Source organism: Cynocephalus volans, chromosome 14 (assembly GCF_027409185.1).
Source record: "Cynocephalus volans isolate mCynVol1 chromosome 14, mCynVol1.pri, whole genome shotgun sequence".
NCBI classification, from domain to species: domain Eukaryota; kingdom Metazoa; phylum Chordata; class Mammalia; order Dermoptera; family Cynocephalidae; genus Cynocephalus; species Cynocephalus volans.
This window is the reverse complement of record NC_084473.1, coordinates 50311724-50328019: the sequence shown is the minus strand read 5'-3', so window position 1 is coordinate 50328019 and position 16296 is coordinate 50311724. Positions and strand designations below refer to the sequence as shown.

The 16296-nt window shown below is 41.6% G+C and overlaps 1 protein-coding gene across 1 annotated transcript in view; it reads right to left on the bottom strand.

Annotated features, from left to right (window-relative positions):
- Positions 1-466: 466 nt before the first annotated feature.
- The window catches only part of LOC134362515 (mitochondrial import receptor subunit TOM40 homolog), a 55701-nt gene continuing 39871 nt past the window's right edge, over positions 467-16296 (bottom strand). The window contains exon 3 of the mRNA XM_063077771.1: positions 467-1566. Coding sequence (XP_062933841.1) covers positions 467-1566 — 1100 coding nt within the window. The remainder of the gene's footprint in view (positions 1567-16296) is intronic.

Genomic DNA, 16296 nt, shown 5'->3' with positions numbered 1-16296 from the left:
ATATATATTTTTTCTGTAAATTGTCCCGGTTCTTCCATAACTTATAAACATGATTTATACGGAGGAGTAGATGGGGGAAGTGGATGGGGTAGCCTGGGAATGGGGAAGCTCCTCTTGCTGCATCCCCCTCAGGGCTGGGGCCAGGGCCTTTGGAGGACGGGGATGCCACGACACTCCTCCTTGAGGCTCTCTGGCCACCTCTATCCCCTGGAGCTCAGAATCCTGTGTGCCCCTCGATTCTGGAATCCCTTCTGGGACCCCAGGCACACCATTGGGCATACTGCCCCTGGTGCTCAGCATCCTGAAGTGCCCCTCAGTTCCAGAATCCCCTCCTCACTGCCCTCCTGACCCCCAAAGAGGAAGGGAAGGGACGGGGAGGGGGGCTCTGGTCTCTCCTCTGTGGTGGAGGGAGGTGGAGGAGGGATCTGAAGGAGGAAGGGCATGGAAGGCGGGGGCCAGGAGGGGCTCAGCGGATGGTGAGGCCAAAGCCGCACTGGAAATTGTTTTTGCAGTGATTCAGGAAGGCCCCGAGAGCCAGTGTGAGGGGCAGGGGTGGGAGCTTCTTCTCCAGTGTGGCACCCATGATCCAGTTGCTATCCACAGAGCCTTTGAAGAGGAGGTTGGCCTTGGGCAGGTCCAGCTGATACCCAAAAGAGACACTGGTGTCCTGCATCCTTGTGCTGGCCTCCAACTCCACGCCTCCTTGCAGCTGGTCACTGGCTTTGTGGTAATATGTCGTGTGCATGTCTGCCTGGCCCAATGTTACAGTTGCCAACCAGTTGTTTAATGGGTATTTCTCAGCTAGAGACAAGATGGTACCCTCCTCCTTGGGCTGCCGGTGATAGACCAGCTTCCCGCCCAGGGCCAGACGTGGCGTGATGCTCAGGAGGTAGTGAGCCACCAGGACATCTGGGTTCCCCAGGGTGACAGCTGCTGTGAATTCAGAACCCAGGTACTCCCCATCCACCTGCCAGTTCACCAACTTCGACTGCTGGGTCTGAATGGCCATCTTGGACCAGAGGCCGGGGTCCAGCTGGTGAAGGACCTGAGCACTGAGGCTGCCACTGTTGTCCATGTCACCCACCAGCACGGGGAATGCCTCTGTGGGAATCAGCTGCTTTGTCCCCATGTACGTGACCCCAAAGTAGTTGGACTCCCCGATTGTGCTGAGGGCGACTGTGTGGTTTACCTGGAAATGGTTCCTCAGCCCTTTGTCGACTGTGAGTGTGATACCCTCCATCTGAATGGGAAGCAGCTCTTTGCACTGCCGGTGGCGCTCCTCCGACGTGCCCGGGTTGGGCAGGCAGCCGCAGGCGCCGGCGGCGGCAGCCCCGGGAGTCCCTTCCGAACCTGGACCCGCGCTGGGCCCGGCGCCTAGGCCACCTCCGATCGGTGGCAGCGGGAAGCACGGCGGCGCGGGCGGCGGCGGTCTTGCGGGAGGCAGCTGGCGGCCAGCATGTCCCCGGGGTCTCTGGCGGAGGCTGCGCCGGCCCGACCCCGCTCCCACCCCGTGCGCACGCGCGACCGCACCCGCCGCCGCCTCCGCCGCCGCCGCCGGAGCTGGTTCTTAGTGTGAGGGGATTTAATGTGCAGCAAACGTGAGAGGAGGCTTGTGATACGTGCCTCTTGTGCTTCATGTTTTTATCTTTACCCTCTATATGGCCGTGAGTAATACCACCTTCCCAGGGATATTATTATTATTATTATTTTCATTCTAAAAGGTAGAGACGTTGCTACTATTGGGGAAATACAGATGTTCCTTGATTTATGATGGGGTTACATACTGAACAACCCATCATAAGTTCTAAAGGAAACCGAAATATTTCAGACCAAAATATATTTCTTCGTTTTTCAAGATGGCTATTCAGCGGGGGCTGGAAACACAAGAATAGCTAAAAAACACTGCCTTTTGTGGGGAGAGATTTGCATATGTAGAGAAAATCTGCATTGGTGAAATAAACAGCCCGCCTTTCTCTGACCTCACCATAGACCGATCAGACACCCACATGATTCCTGAGACCCAAACCCAAATTCCTGCCCTATAAGTATCTGTGATTTTAAGCACTTGAGGAGTCTGAGCTTAAAGCTCCTTTAACTGCCATGGGCTCCTTTGACTGGGCCATTCAAAATAAATGCTGATCTTTATCCCTGCAAACTTTGGTGGAGGGACTCTTTAGTCGTTTTGGTGTGGTGGATGACAAACTCCTTTTTGGTTCAGTAACATCCCCCATGCCCCATCTCCCCTCTCCACAATGAAAAGGGTATTTAAGCCTCAACCATCTTGCTGTTCTTTGAGTTTTCATAATTTGTATGACTCCCATGCACAACTATGCAAACAGATAAATTTGTTGTGCTCTTTACCCTATTAATCTGGATTTTATCAGTTTATTTTATAGACTCAAATTATTAAACCTTCAGGGAAAAATTTGAACTTTCCTACAGTTGAAAATGCATTTAATACACCTAATTTACTGAACATCATAGCTTAGCCTAGCCTACCTTAAATGTGCCAAGAATTCTTACACTAGCCTAAATTTGGGCAAAATCATCTAACACAAAGCCTATGCTATAATAAAGTGTTGAATATCTTATGTAATTTATCAAATACCATACTGAAAGTGGAAAACAGAATGGTTTCACACCATCGTAAAGTTCAAAAAATTGTAAGTTGAACCATCGTATTGGGGACCGTCATATAATTAAAAACAAAATCTTTTCCGTATCCAGAATTCCTCTCCACGAAAACAGAAGAGAAAGAAAACAGTTGTATTATTGAGTAAGTATTAAACCAGAATGTGATATGCATCACAGGCAATCCACTAAGGGATTGCAGAGACAGAAAGGAATCTCACCCCCTTGTATAGTCAGTTACAATAATTACATAAATGTTTTGAGAATAACTATTATTTTCAAAGTTATTAAAAACTATTATTTTAAGTTATTTAGGACAATAACTAGTCCTAAAGTAAGAGAACTTGATAGCACCTTTTGTCTCACATAATTTATCTAAACTTTATTGGCTTTATCCAGAAGAAAAACAAACCTCCTTTTTATTTTATTTTATTTTATTTTTTGATTTTAACTTTTCAATATACATTGTAGTTGATTTTCTTGTCCCTTTACCCATTCCTCTTTTCCCCCTCCCTCTCTCCCCTCCCTCCCCAACTACATCATATCTGTTCACTTGTCTTATCAAGTTCAAGGAATTGTGATTGTTGTGTCTTCATCTGCCCACTACTTATTTGTTTGTATATTTATTTGTTTATTTATTTTTAGCTCCCACAAATAAGTGAGAACATGTAGTATTTCTCTTTCTGTGCCTGACTTGTTTCACTTAATATAATTTTCTCTAAGTCCATCTATGTTGTTGTGAATGGTAGTATTTCATTCTTTTTTATAGCAGAGTAGTATTCCATTGTGTAGATATACCACAGTTTGCTTATCCACTCATCTGATGATGGACATTTGTGCTGGTTCCAATGCTTGGCTTTTGTAAATAGAGCTGCAATAAACATGGAAGTACAGGTATCCCTTCGGCATGGTGATTTCCATTCCTCTCAATCCTCCTATCTTTATGACAGGAGGTACCTTTGCAAATTGGAGCAAGGTGCCCATCGAAGTTAGGCTCCCACCTCCTGTAGACACCGGGAGATAGGGGCTATCTTGACAATTGCATTTCAGAAAGATGGCTCCCAGGTCCTTGATAGAGACATTCCTAGGTCATTTAGTTTTTGAAAGGATTTATATACATTTCGAAAAGAGGAGAAGGTACTTATAGTTGCAGTAGTCCCCCCTCATCTATTCTGTGGTTTTGGTTACCCTGGGTACAGTACAAAAGATATTTAGAGAAAGAGAGAGATCACATTCACATGACTTTTATTACAGCATATTGTTATAATTATTCTATTTTATTATTATTATTGTTAATCTCTTACTGTGCCTACTTTAAAATCATAGGTATGCATGTATAAGAAAAAAATAGTATCCTTGTATATAGGGTTTGGTACTGTCTGTGGTTTCAGGCATCTACTGGGTTTCTTGGAATGTATACCCTGTGGATAAGGGGAGCTACTGTGTAGGTTTCCTAAAATAAATGCTCCGAGAAAAAGGAGGTAGGATAAGTCTCTTTGCTTATTTTCAACAGGGAGAATTAAGCCTCTTATTTTAAAATTTTATTTGTCCTTACTCTACTACTAACTCCATGAAACATCCCAGCACTAGTTGTAGGAGAGCCTCTAAAGACAGGCTGTGCTTCCCAAACTTTAAAAGGAGAATTATCTAAGAAACTTATTTAAACTGCAGATTCCTGACTCTAACCTCTAGTCCCAACCTCAGAGATTCTAATTCAGTCTTTCTGGAAAAGAACTCAAGAATCTGAATGTTGAGCAATATCCAATGGGAATTTAATGCAGATGGTTCTTGCAAACTAAAACCACAATGAGATATCATCTCACTCAAGTTAGAATGGCTATCAAAAAGATAGAAAATAAATGCTGGCATGGATGCAAGGAAAAGGAAATTCTCCTACATTGTTGGTGGTAATGTAAATCAGTACAGCCATTATGGAAAACAGTATGGAGCTTTCTCAAACAACTAAAAATAGAACTACCTTATGACCCAGCAATCCCACTATAGGTATACTTCCCAAAGGAAATGAAATCACTATGTTGTAGGGTCACTTGCACTCCCATGTTCACTGCAATACTGTTCACAATAGCCAAGAGATGAAATCAACTTAAATGCCCATCAACAGATGAATGGATAAAAAAACTGTGGTCAAGAATGATTATGTTCTGTAATGATGAATATGCTAATTATCCTGATTTGATTATCACACACTGCACACAGGTATTGATATTCAACTCTGTACTCTACAAATATGTACAATTAAATTTAAAAAAAACAATTTTGTTTCAATAAAATTTAAAAACACTGTGATGTATATACACGATGGAATATATTCAACTATAAAAAAAAATGAAATACTCTCATTTGCAGCAACATGTGTGGAGCTGGAGACCATCATGTTAAGTGAAATAAGCCAGGCATAGAAAGACAAATACTGCATAATCTCACTCATATATGGAATCTAAAAAGAAAAAAAAGTGGTTCTCATAGAAGTAGAAAGTAGAATAATGGTTACCAGAGGCTAGGAAGGGAAGGGGGGTAGGGGGAGTGGAAGAGGTAGATTAATGAGTACAAAGATAAGGTAAGAAGGATTTCTGGTGTTCTAGGCTGACTAGAGCTAATAATGTTGTACTATATATTTCTCAATACCTGGAAAAGAGGATCTTGACCGTAATCACGACGAAGAAAGGATAAGTGTTCAGGGGATGCATAAGCTGTCCACCCTAAGTGAATCATTGTACAATACATTGCATGTATTGAAATGACACACTGTACCCCACAAATATGTACAATTAAATTTTTTAAAAAAGAAGAAAAAGAAGAGTTAAAAAACATACAGATGGTTCTCAGATTACGCTTTTAAAAACCTCTAGCGAAGGAGACTGAGCTCTGGAGTCAGGCCCATCTAGCTGGGGATCAGTCTCGGGAAAGTTACTTCTCTCGGCATCAATGTCCTGATGTGAATAAGATCATTGCTTGTCGAGGCTGGGTGAGGATGACAAGAACGGGTGTAAAATGCCCCAAATGGCGCATGTAGTATTTAGCGTATGCTCAATAAATAGTAGCTGCCGTTCCTATTATTATTGTATAAGCCATTAACCATAATTATATAAATGCTTAGGAATGGACCTCCAACATTAAGTTGAAAGATCACAAAACCCTGGGGTATCTGAATGATTTAATAGATGAGTCTGACCTCATGAGTGTATTAGATAGCACTTTTAAAAATTGCAAATAACAGAAATGACATTGAGCTTATTATAAACAAGACAAAAGAAAACGGAGTATTTATTATAAAGATACAAGGTGTCAACAGGAATGCACGGGTAGGAACTCAGCTGCATACTGGGGAGACCCGGGAGGCTGTGCCCTGGGCTCCTCCTGTCTCTGCTTGTCTTTGAGAAGCTGCTTCATTTCTTTTCCTCTCCGTAGACAATGTCCTGCCTTGAATGTGAACCTGAGGCCAGGGATAGGGTGGGGAGCCTGCAACCTCTTGCTGATAATCATGAAGCAGCAAGCATAAAACCGAGAAGCTCAGGGTGGAGGAGGGGAAACAGAAAGATCTAGCATCCCTGGCAGCACTGTTGCTACCCCGCATCGGCCCTGGACTAACCATGCTGGACTTCCTGTAACAAGAGGCAAATACCTTCGTTCCGTTTAAGCCACTGACAAGTCCTCGTTTCTGCTACTACGGCTGAGCACTCTTCTTGCTGAAACGGGAGTCTGGGGAGTTAGAGTTATGTAGCAGTTGTTCCCAAATGCGCCTGGAGACAGCTGCACTTGCCCTCCTCTGGCCACGTGTTTTGGGGAAATTGTGCCAGATTCTGACTTGATCTGTGTGTAATGTTTGACCAGAGCCTCCCACTTCTCTGGGGGACACATGCAGTCTGGCCTCTTTAACTGAGTCCCTATGTGGTAGAGGCTTCTGTTGCCCAAAGGTGGTCCCGCCTCTCCCAGTCTTGACAGAGGCAGCAGGAAACTTGTGCCAACAACAATGCGTGCCCCTTGCCCTTAAACTGTGCTTTGTCCAGGGTCCAATCACCTAACGGGCTTCCCTGAGACCTGCCAAATCCAGTTTCGGTAAGGAGTGATCTTCCCCAGGGAACCATTTTTGTCCTGCCCAGTTAGTATTTCTGTTGTATAGTCTGGGGGCATATGTGTTGAGCCAAAGTAACCCCTACACCGTGTAGGAGATGTACTGGGACAGTACCAAGTTTAGTCACACCACAGTTCTATTTGTACCATTTGTTAAACATGAATTATTTCCACTCCACTTCGATGTGAAGAGGTGCCATTTTTTGCAAAGACAACTGCATTTGCCTACTGATGTCCTTGTCATCAACCTCCCCCTTCCCAAGCCATCTTTTTCAAACTGTAACCAGAGTTCCGTTTTTGAACGTCTCAGGCAGAGGGGTACCTAAATTCCTGGACATGGATTGGCTCACTTTATAAATATGGAGGACTGTGTCCATGAATATATTTCCCCTGTTGTATGTCCTGTCCCAGGTTGTAAGCTGAGTTGGAGGCTGCCTTCCCAGTCTGGGTGTGGCCACCTTACTCTTTCACTTCCTCTGAAGCAGGCTGTGGGGCTGTCATCATTGCTTGGACCCTGCCCAGCTGGAAGAGTCCCAGAGAGGCACTGCCTGTGTTAAACCTAAGTCATGTGCTTTAGCCTATTTTAATAAAAAGCTTTTCAGTGGGATGATGGGCACAAGCCCAGCCCATAATCATGAAGTGGGTCATGTTTTCCATTTTCTCTTGTCCCATGGGAGTTTATCTCCCTCAAGAACATCACAGGGGAGAGAATACAAGTCAAGATGCGGACATCCTGAGTTTTTAAGTCAAACATCACTTAATACTGTTATATTCCAAAGCACTTAATACTGTTATACTCCAAATCCCTTCAAAGCCCTAAAACTTATTAGAAAAAGGTATTTCATCTTGTCATTACCTTGATTCTCTGTGTGTAGAGCAGGGTTTACAAACCCAGGTTTGTAAACTTTATAAACAAGGCAGGTAACATAAATGAACAAAATAGGCCATGAGTAACCATGTATCTCCTTACCATCTCTTGTTTTTCCACCTGTCATATTGGCATGGTTATAGAGAAACATAACTCTTCACTGCAGTAAAAACAAGGTCAAGCTCAATGATAAATGGCAGCTGACACTCATCATTAGTACTGAGAATACAGTAGGGAATGGTAGGGGCTGTGGCAAATTGGAGAGTGCATTCCCTGTGTGGGGAAGCCAGTTGCTACTGAGATCTAGCTGATTAAGTCCATGTGGGAATATAGGCTTAGTGTTTCCAGAAATCCTATTTTTTTTTAAAGCCAAATGTATTAATCCGTCTCTGTTGCTTATAACAAAATACCTGAAACAGGGTAATTTATAAAGATATAAAATTTATTTCTTACAGTTTCAGAGGCTGGGAAGTCCAAAGTCCAGGGAACCCATCCGGGGAGGGCCCTGTTGGTGGGTGGTGACTCTCTACAGAGTCTCACATGGCAAAAATGGCTGAGCAAGAGAGAGTGAACGACTCACTTGCTCTCCTTTTAGAGCCACCAGAACCACACCCATTACTCTATGAATAGATCAATCTGTTCATGAGGGCACAGTCCTTGTGATCCAATCATCTGTTCAAGGCCCCACCTTCCAATTACAATAATAGAATTTTCCACCCTCTTAACACTGTTACAGTGGGGATTAAGTTTCTAATACATGAAACTTTGGGAGACACACTCAACCCAAATCACCAGACATCAGGATTTTTTTAAAAAAAACCTCCTGAGTTTTAAATATTAGCTCAATATTTAAAAACAAAACAAAACAAAAACACTGTGTGGAGCAGTTAAAAATGTCTAGGAGCCCCCTTGTAAGAACCCAAATGCCCCAAGGGATCACACCCTGATCACATAAGCCCTTCTTGGCCGCACCCCATCATGGCGCTGGTTGCCCTTCTCTTCCGCATTCTCCTTCCCGCCCGCGCGAAGCGCACGCCAATCAGCTCCCCCCCAAGCCCCATGCGGTATGCTAAATAGGGATTGTATTTTAAACCAATCAGCTTTCCCTTAAAGCCCTATATATATATGTGTGTGTGCTGCCTAATAAACAAGCTCTCTCCGGTGGATCGTCAACTGGTGTCAACTCGTCCTTTCACCCCTGATCACACAACCTTTGGCTCAGGAGATGAAGCTCATGCTTCTTAGCTTGCTGCATGAACTTCTTCACGATTCTGCCACACTGCCTCTTGCCTCATTTCCTACTTCTCTTCAGGCATTCCACAGCTATTCAACACTAAACTTCATACTTGTGCCTAGATATACATCTCCTTTCCTGACCCCCCCATACTTTTGCACATGCTGTTCCTTGCAATGTCCTTCCCTGGCTGATTAGTTTTGTAAATAATTCATTCTTAAAAAATCCATGCCAAAGTCATCTCCCATTTCAAGCTTTTTACAGTCTCCTTGCCCCCTCCTGACCAGGCAGAGATATAGTGTCTCATTTCTCTGGTCATTCTGAGCGAGGTACACAGTCTTCTCACAGAACTTATTGGAGTCTCTTGTGATTATCGGTTGTATGCCCATCTTCCCAGCTCAACACTGAGGCTATACCTATGTGTTCCCAGCACTCATCACAGTGCTTGGCTCTGAGTCCATGCTTAGTAACTATGGTTTGAATAAATGAAAAACCAAATTCACTATGCATCATACATGTTAGATTTAATTTCCTTACAAGATACCTTCACATTTGTTGCAATAAAATATTTGTGTAAGGGTGACATTAGTTATTTGTGGTGCACATTTTATTTTATTTATTTTATTTTTAAATTTTTATTTATTAAGAATATTCATGAGATACAAAGCTAATTGTCACCCCTCATGCCCATGATGTGATGGCCAGATTCATACTGGGGGCATACCCATTACCAGAAATTACTGTTGTACCCCTTGTCCCCACCCGATTATCCCCCAACCTCCCTCCCCTTCCCCTTCTCCCCCCCAGTCCACTTTGTAGCCCTAGGAATGTTCCCTCCCTCTGTAAGACCACGGCACTACTGTGGCCTTTCTTTCCTTCCTTCCTTTCTCTCTTAGCTCCCACATGTGAGTGAGCACAAGCAGTATTTATCCCTCTGTGCTTTGCTTATTTCAGTCAACATAAATTTCTCCATGCTCTTCCACATTGTTGCAAATGGGAGTATTTCATTCTTTTTTATGGCAGAGTAGTATTCCACAGTGTGTATGTACCAGAGTTTCCTTCTCCAATCATCCATCGATGGACATTTAGTTTGCTTCCATATTTTGACTATTGTAAACAGAGCTGCGATGAACATGGTAGTGCAGGTATCTCTTCGACATGATGATTTCCATTCCTCTGGGTATATGCCCAGAAGAGGGATTGCTGGATCACATGGAAGATCTATCTGTAGTTGTTTGAGAAACCTCCATATTGTTTTCCATAGTGGTTGTACTAATTTACAGTCCCATGTGGTGCACATTTTAAATGGCTTGAAACGTAACTACCCAGTCTTAGACATTTATATGTTGCTCACTTCTCAGGGCAATACTCTTCTTTTCCAAAGCAGGACATCTGAAGTGACATCCTTACTCCTCAGCTAAAACATTAAAATTTAATGCAATAGTTTCATGCTTTCTTAAGGGCTTATCTAATCAGGCATGGGCAAGAAAGGGAGGAGGGAATTATTTGGGGACTTGATTTTTACACCACTCTTTTCCCAATACTATGGCAGGATTAATAGGGGAGTTAAAACAAGGATGAATGCGTATGCTGTATCCATTGACAAAGTGGTAAAGAGTAGTTAGCTGTAAAATTCCATTTGTATTTAAGTTTACTGTTCTAAGTAAACTTCCAACCCCTCCCTCTGGCAACTCATACCACCTTGACATTTTTTCTCATCTGACAACATGGAGAAAAAGGAATTTTGTAAATGTCTCTCTTGGGGTTAGTTTTATTTATTTATTTATTTATTTTTTTTTTTTTTTTTTTTTTTAAATTTTATTTTGTCGATATACATTGTAGCTGATTAATGCTCCCCATCACCAAAACCTCCCTCCCTTCTCCCTCCCCCCCTCCCCCCCAACCATGTCCTTTCTGTTTGTTTGTTGTATCAACTTCAAATAATTGTGGTTGTTATATCTTCTTACCCCCCCCCGTTTGTGTGTGTATGTGTGTATGTGTGTGTGTGAATTTATATATTAATTGTTAGCTCCCACCAATAAGTGAGAACATGTGGTATTTCTCTTTCTGTGCCTGACTTGTTTCACTTAATATAATTCTCTCGAGGTCCATCCATGTTGTTGCAAATGGCAGTATTTCATTCGTTTTTATAGCTGAGTAGTATTCCATTGTGTAGATGTACCACATTTTCCGTATCCACTCATCTGATGATGGGCATTTGGGCTGGTTCCAACTCTTGGCTATTGTAAAGAGTGCTGCGATGAACATTGGGGAACAGGTATACCTTCGACTTGATGATTTCCATTCCTCTGGGTATATTCCCAACAGTGGGATGGCTGGGTCGTATGGTAGATCTATTTGCAATTGTTTAAGGAACCTCCATACCATTTTCCATAGAGGCTGCACCATTTTGCAGTCCCACCAACAATGTATGAGAGTTCCTTTTTCTCCGCAGCCTCGCCAGCATTTATCGTTCATAGTCTTTTGGATTTTAGCCATCCTAACTGGGGTTAGATGGTATCTCAATGTGGTTTTGATTTGCATTTCCCGGATGCTGAGTGATGTTGAGCATTTTTTCATATGTCTGTTGGCCATTTGGATATCTTCCTTAGAGAAATGCCTACTTAGCTCTTTTGCCCATTTTTTAATTGGGTTGCTTGTTTTCTTCTTGTAAAGTTGTTTGAGTTCCTTATATATTCTGGATATTAATCCTTTGTCAGATGTATATTTTGCAAATATTTTCTCCCACTCTGTTGGTTGTCTTTTAACTCTTTTAATTGTTTCTTTTGCTGTGCAGAAGCTTTTTAGTTTGATATAATCCCATTTGTTTATTTTTCCTTTGGTTGCCCGTGCTTTTGGGGTCGTATTCATGAAGTCTGTGCCCAGTCCTATTTCCTGAAGTGTTTCCCCTATGTTTTCTTTAAGAAGTTTTATTGTCTCAGGGTGTATATTTAAATCCTTAATCCATTTTGAGTTGATTTTAGTATATGGTGAGAGGTATGGGTCTAGTTTCATTCTCCTGCATAACGATATCCAGTTATCCCAGCACCACTTGCTGAAGAGGCAGTCCCTTCCCCAGTGAATAGGCTTGGTGCCTTTGTCAAAGATCAGATGGCAGTAAGTGTGAGGGTTGATTTCTGGATTCTCTATTCTATTCCATTGGTCAGTGTGTCTGTTTTTATGCCAGTACCATACTGTTTTGGTTATTATAGCTTTGTAGTATAGCTTAAAGTCAGGTAGTGTTATGCCTCCAGCTTTATTTTTTTTGCTGAGCATTGCTTTGGCTATTCGTGGTCTTTTATTGTTCCATATAAATGTCTGAATAGTTTTTTCCATTTCTGAGAGAAATGTCTTTGGAATTTTGATGGGGATTGCATTGAATTTGTATATCACTTTGGGTAGTATGGACATTTTCACTATGTTGATTCTTCCAATCCAAGAGCATGGGATATCTTTCCATCTTCTTGTATCCTCTCTAATTTCTCTCAGCAGTGGTTTGTAGTTCTCATTATAGAGATTTTTCACCTCCTTGGTTAACTCAATTCCTAAGTATTTTATTTTTTTGGTGGCTATTGTAAATGGGCAGGCTTTCTTGATTTCTCCTTCTGCATGTTCACTATTGGAGAAAAGAAATGCTACTGATTTTTGTGTGTTGATTTTGTATCCTGCTACTGTGCTGAAATCATTTATCAATTCCAACAGTTTTTTTGTAGAGGTTTTAGGCTGTTCGATATATAGGATCATGTCATCTGCAAACAGGGACAGTTTGACTTCATCTTTTCCAATCCGGATGCCCTTTATTTCCTTCTCTTCTCGGATTGCTCTGGCTAGTACTTCCAACACTATGTTGAATAGGAGTGGTGAGAGTGGGCATCCTTGTCTAGTGCCTGTTCTTAAAGGAAAAGCTTTCAGCTTTTCCCCATTCAGGATGATATTGGCAGTGGGTTTGGCATATATGGCTTTAATTATGTTGAGATACTTTCCCTCTATACCTAACTTATAGAGGGTCTTTGTCATGAATGAGTGCTGAACTTTATCAAATGCTTTTTCAGCATCTATAGAGATGATCATATGGTCCTTGTGTTTGAGTTTATTAATATGGTGTATCACATTTATTGATTTGCGTATGTTGAACCAACCTTGCATCCCTGGGATGAATCCCACTTGATCGTGATGAATAATTTTTCGTATGTGTTGCTGTATTCTGTTTGCTAGTATTTTAGTGAGGATTTTTGCATCTATATTCATCAAGGATATCGGCCTGTAGTTTTCTTTTTTGGTTATATCTTTACCTGGTTTTGGTATCAGGATGATGTTTGCTTCATAGAATGAGTTTGGGAGATTTGCGTCCGTTTCAATCTTTTGGAATAGTTTGTAAAGAATCGGTGTCAATTCCTCTTTGAATGTTTGGTAAAATTCTGCTGTGAATCCATCTGGTCCTGGGCTTTTCTTTGTTGGGAGCCTTCTGATAACAGCTTCAATCTCCTTTATTGTTATTGGTCTGTTCAAATTTTCTACGTCTTCCCGGTTCAGTTTTGGGAGCTTGTGTGTGTCCAGAAATTTATCCATTTCCTCCAGATTTTCAAATTTGTTGGCGTATAGTTGTTTATAGTAGTCTCGAATGATTCCTTGTATTTCAGATGAATCAGTTGTAATATCGCCTTTTTCATTTCTAATTTTTGTTATTTGAGTCTTCTCTCTTCTTTTTTTTGTTAGCCATGCTAATGGTTTGTCAATTTTATTTATCTTTTCAAAAAACCAACTTTTTGATTCGTTGATCTTTTGAATTGTTTTTTGGTTTTCAATTTCATTCAGTTCTGCTCTGATCTTAATGATTTCTTTCCGTCTGCTAACTTTAGGATTGGATTGTTCTTGTTTTTCTAGTTCTTTAAGGTGAAGTGTTAGGTTGTTCACTTGCCATCTTTCCATTCTTCTGAAGTGAGCATTTAATGCAATAAATTTTCCCCTCAATACTGCTTTTGCAGTATCCCACAGGTTTTGGTATGATGTATCATTGTTTTCATTAGTTTCAATAAACTTTTTGATTTCCTGCTTGATTTCTTCTTGGACCCATATGTCATTAAGTAGAATGCTGTTTAATTTCCATGTGTTTGTATAGTTTCCAGAGTTTTGTTTGTTATTAATTTCTAGTTTTAATCCATTGTGGTCTGAGAAGATACATGGGATAATTCCAATTTTTTTGAATTTATTGAGACTTGATTTGTGACCTAATATGTGATCTATCTTGGAGAATGATCCATGTGCTGATGAGAAGAATGAATATTCTGAGGTTGTTGGGTGGAATGTTCTGTAGATATCTGCCAATTCCAATTGGTCTAGAGTCTTGTTTAGATCTTGTGTTTCTCTACTGATTCTTTGCCTAGATGATCTGTCTAATATTGACAGTGGAGTGTTCAGGTCCCCTGCTATTATGGTATTAGTGTCTATTTCCTTCTTTAGGTCTAATAGAGTTTGTTTTATAAATCTGGCTGCTCCAACATTGGGTGCGTACATATTTATGATTGTTATGTCTTCTTGATGGATCAGTCCTTTTATCATTAAGTAGTGTCCCTCATTGTCTCTTTTTATGGTTTTTAGTTTAAAGTCTATTTTGTCAGATATAAGAATAGCCACTCCAGCTCGTTTTTCTTTTCTGTTTGCATGGTAAATCTTTTTCCATCCTTTTACTCTTAGTCTGTGTGAATCTTTATGGGTGAGGTGGGTCTCTTGTAGGCAGCATATAGTTGGGTCCTGCTTTTTGATCCAGTCAGCCAGTCTGTGTCTTTTAATTGGGGAATTTAAGCCTTTAACATTAAGAGTTGTTATTGAAAGGTGTTGATTTATTCCTAGCATTTTATTGGTTGTTTGGTTGTCTTAGGTGTCTTTTGTTCCTTGCTTTCTGATTTACTGTTTGGTTTCTTTGTTTGTTGGTTCCTTAGGTTGTAGATAGTGTTTTTGTTAGCTTGTTTTCTCTTCATGAATGCCATTTTTATTGTACTAGCAGGTTTAGATTTTTCTTAGGTTTTTATGGCAGTGGTAGTTATTTTTCAGGAACCAAACCCAGTACTCCCTTGAGGATTTCTTGTAAGGGTGGTCTTGTGGTAGTGAACTCCCGCAGTTTTTGTTTGTCTGAGAAATATACTATTTGCCCCTCATTTCGGAAGGATAGCCTTGCAGGGTAGAGTATTCTTGGCTGGCAATCTTTGTCTTTTAGTATTTTGAAAATATCATCCCATTCCTTTCTAGCTTTTAGGGTTTGTGATGAAAAGTCTGATGTTAACCTGATTGGGGCTCCCTTATAGGTGATTTGACGCTTCTCTCTTGCAGCTTTTAAGATTCTCTCTTTGTCTCTGAGTTTTGCCAATTTGACTATGACATGTCTTGGAGAAGGCCTTTTTGGGTTGAATACGTTTGGAGATCGTTGAGCTTCCTGGATGTGAAGATCTGTGATTTTTCCTATACCTGGGAAGTTTTCTGCCACTATTTTGTTGAATATGTTTTCAATGGAATCTCCATTTTCCTCCCCTTCTGGAATACCCATGACTCGGATATTTGAGCGCTTGAGGTTGTCTGATATCTCTCTCAGATTTTCTTCCATGTCCTTGATTCTTTTTTCTTTCTTTTTGTCTGCTTGTGTTATTTCAAACAGCCCATCTTCAAGTTCAGAGGTTCTCTCTTCAACTTCGACAAGCCTGCTGGTTAAACTCTCCGTTGTGTTTTTTATTTCGCTGAATAACTTCTTCAGTTCAGCAAGTTCTGCTACATTTTTTTTCAGGACATTGATTTCCTTGTATATTTCCTCTTTCAGATCCTGTATACTTTTCCTCATTTCATCATGATGTCTAGCTGAGTTTTCTTGTATCTCATTCAGTTTCCTTAGAATTATCACTCGAAATTCCTTATCAGTTATTTCAAGGGCTTCTTGTTCTATAGGATCTAGAGTATGAGATTTATTAACTTTTGGTGGTGTACTTTCTTGATTTTTTGTATTTCTGGTGTCTTTTTTTTGGTGTTTATTCATTGTGGCAGGGGGTTTCACAGTCCACCGGTTTAAGACTAATGACTAACTAGGATGTTGCTGTGGTTGCCAATTTGGTATGGCTCCCGCCGTGGCTGCTCAGTTGGCCTCTAGTGTCTTGTGTGTGTGGTTGCCTCGGGTCTTGGGCTTCTCCGGGGATCCACCTTTCTGGTCAGCTTGTACTCTGCTGGGCTGGTGGATCACGTACCACAGGGTGTGTGATCTCTGTTCAGCTTTCACTTTCTGTACAGGACTTCTCCCCGTTCAGTGTGCTCTGGCCCAGGCTGTTAGATCGTGCAGTGGCGACCCCACCGGGTGTGTGGTTTCTGTCCAGTCTCCGCCTCCCTGGCCGCACGTCTCCCCCCTCTGTGCACACTGTGCTGGGTTGGGGCGTGTCTTCTGCACCCCTCCTCTATCAGCTGGGCCTTCAAGACCCTGCTCAGCACCGCCTCG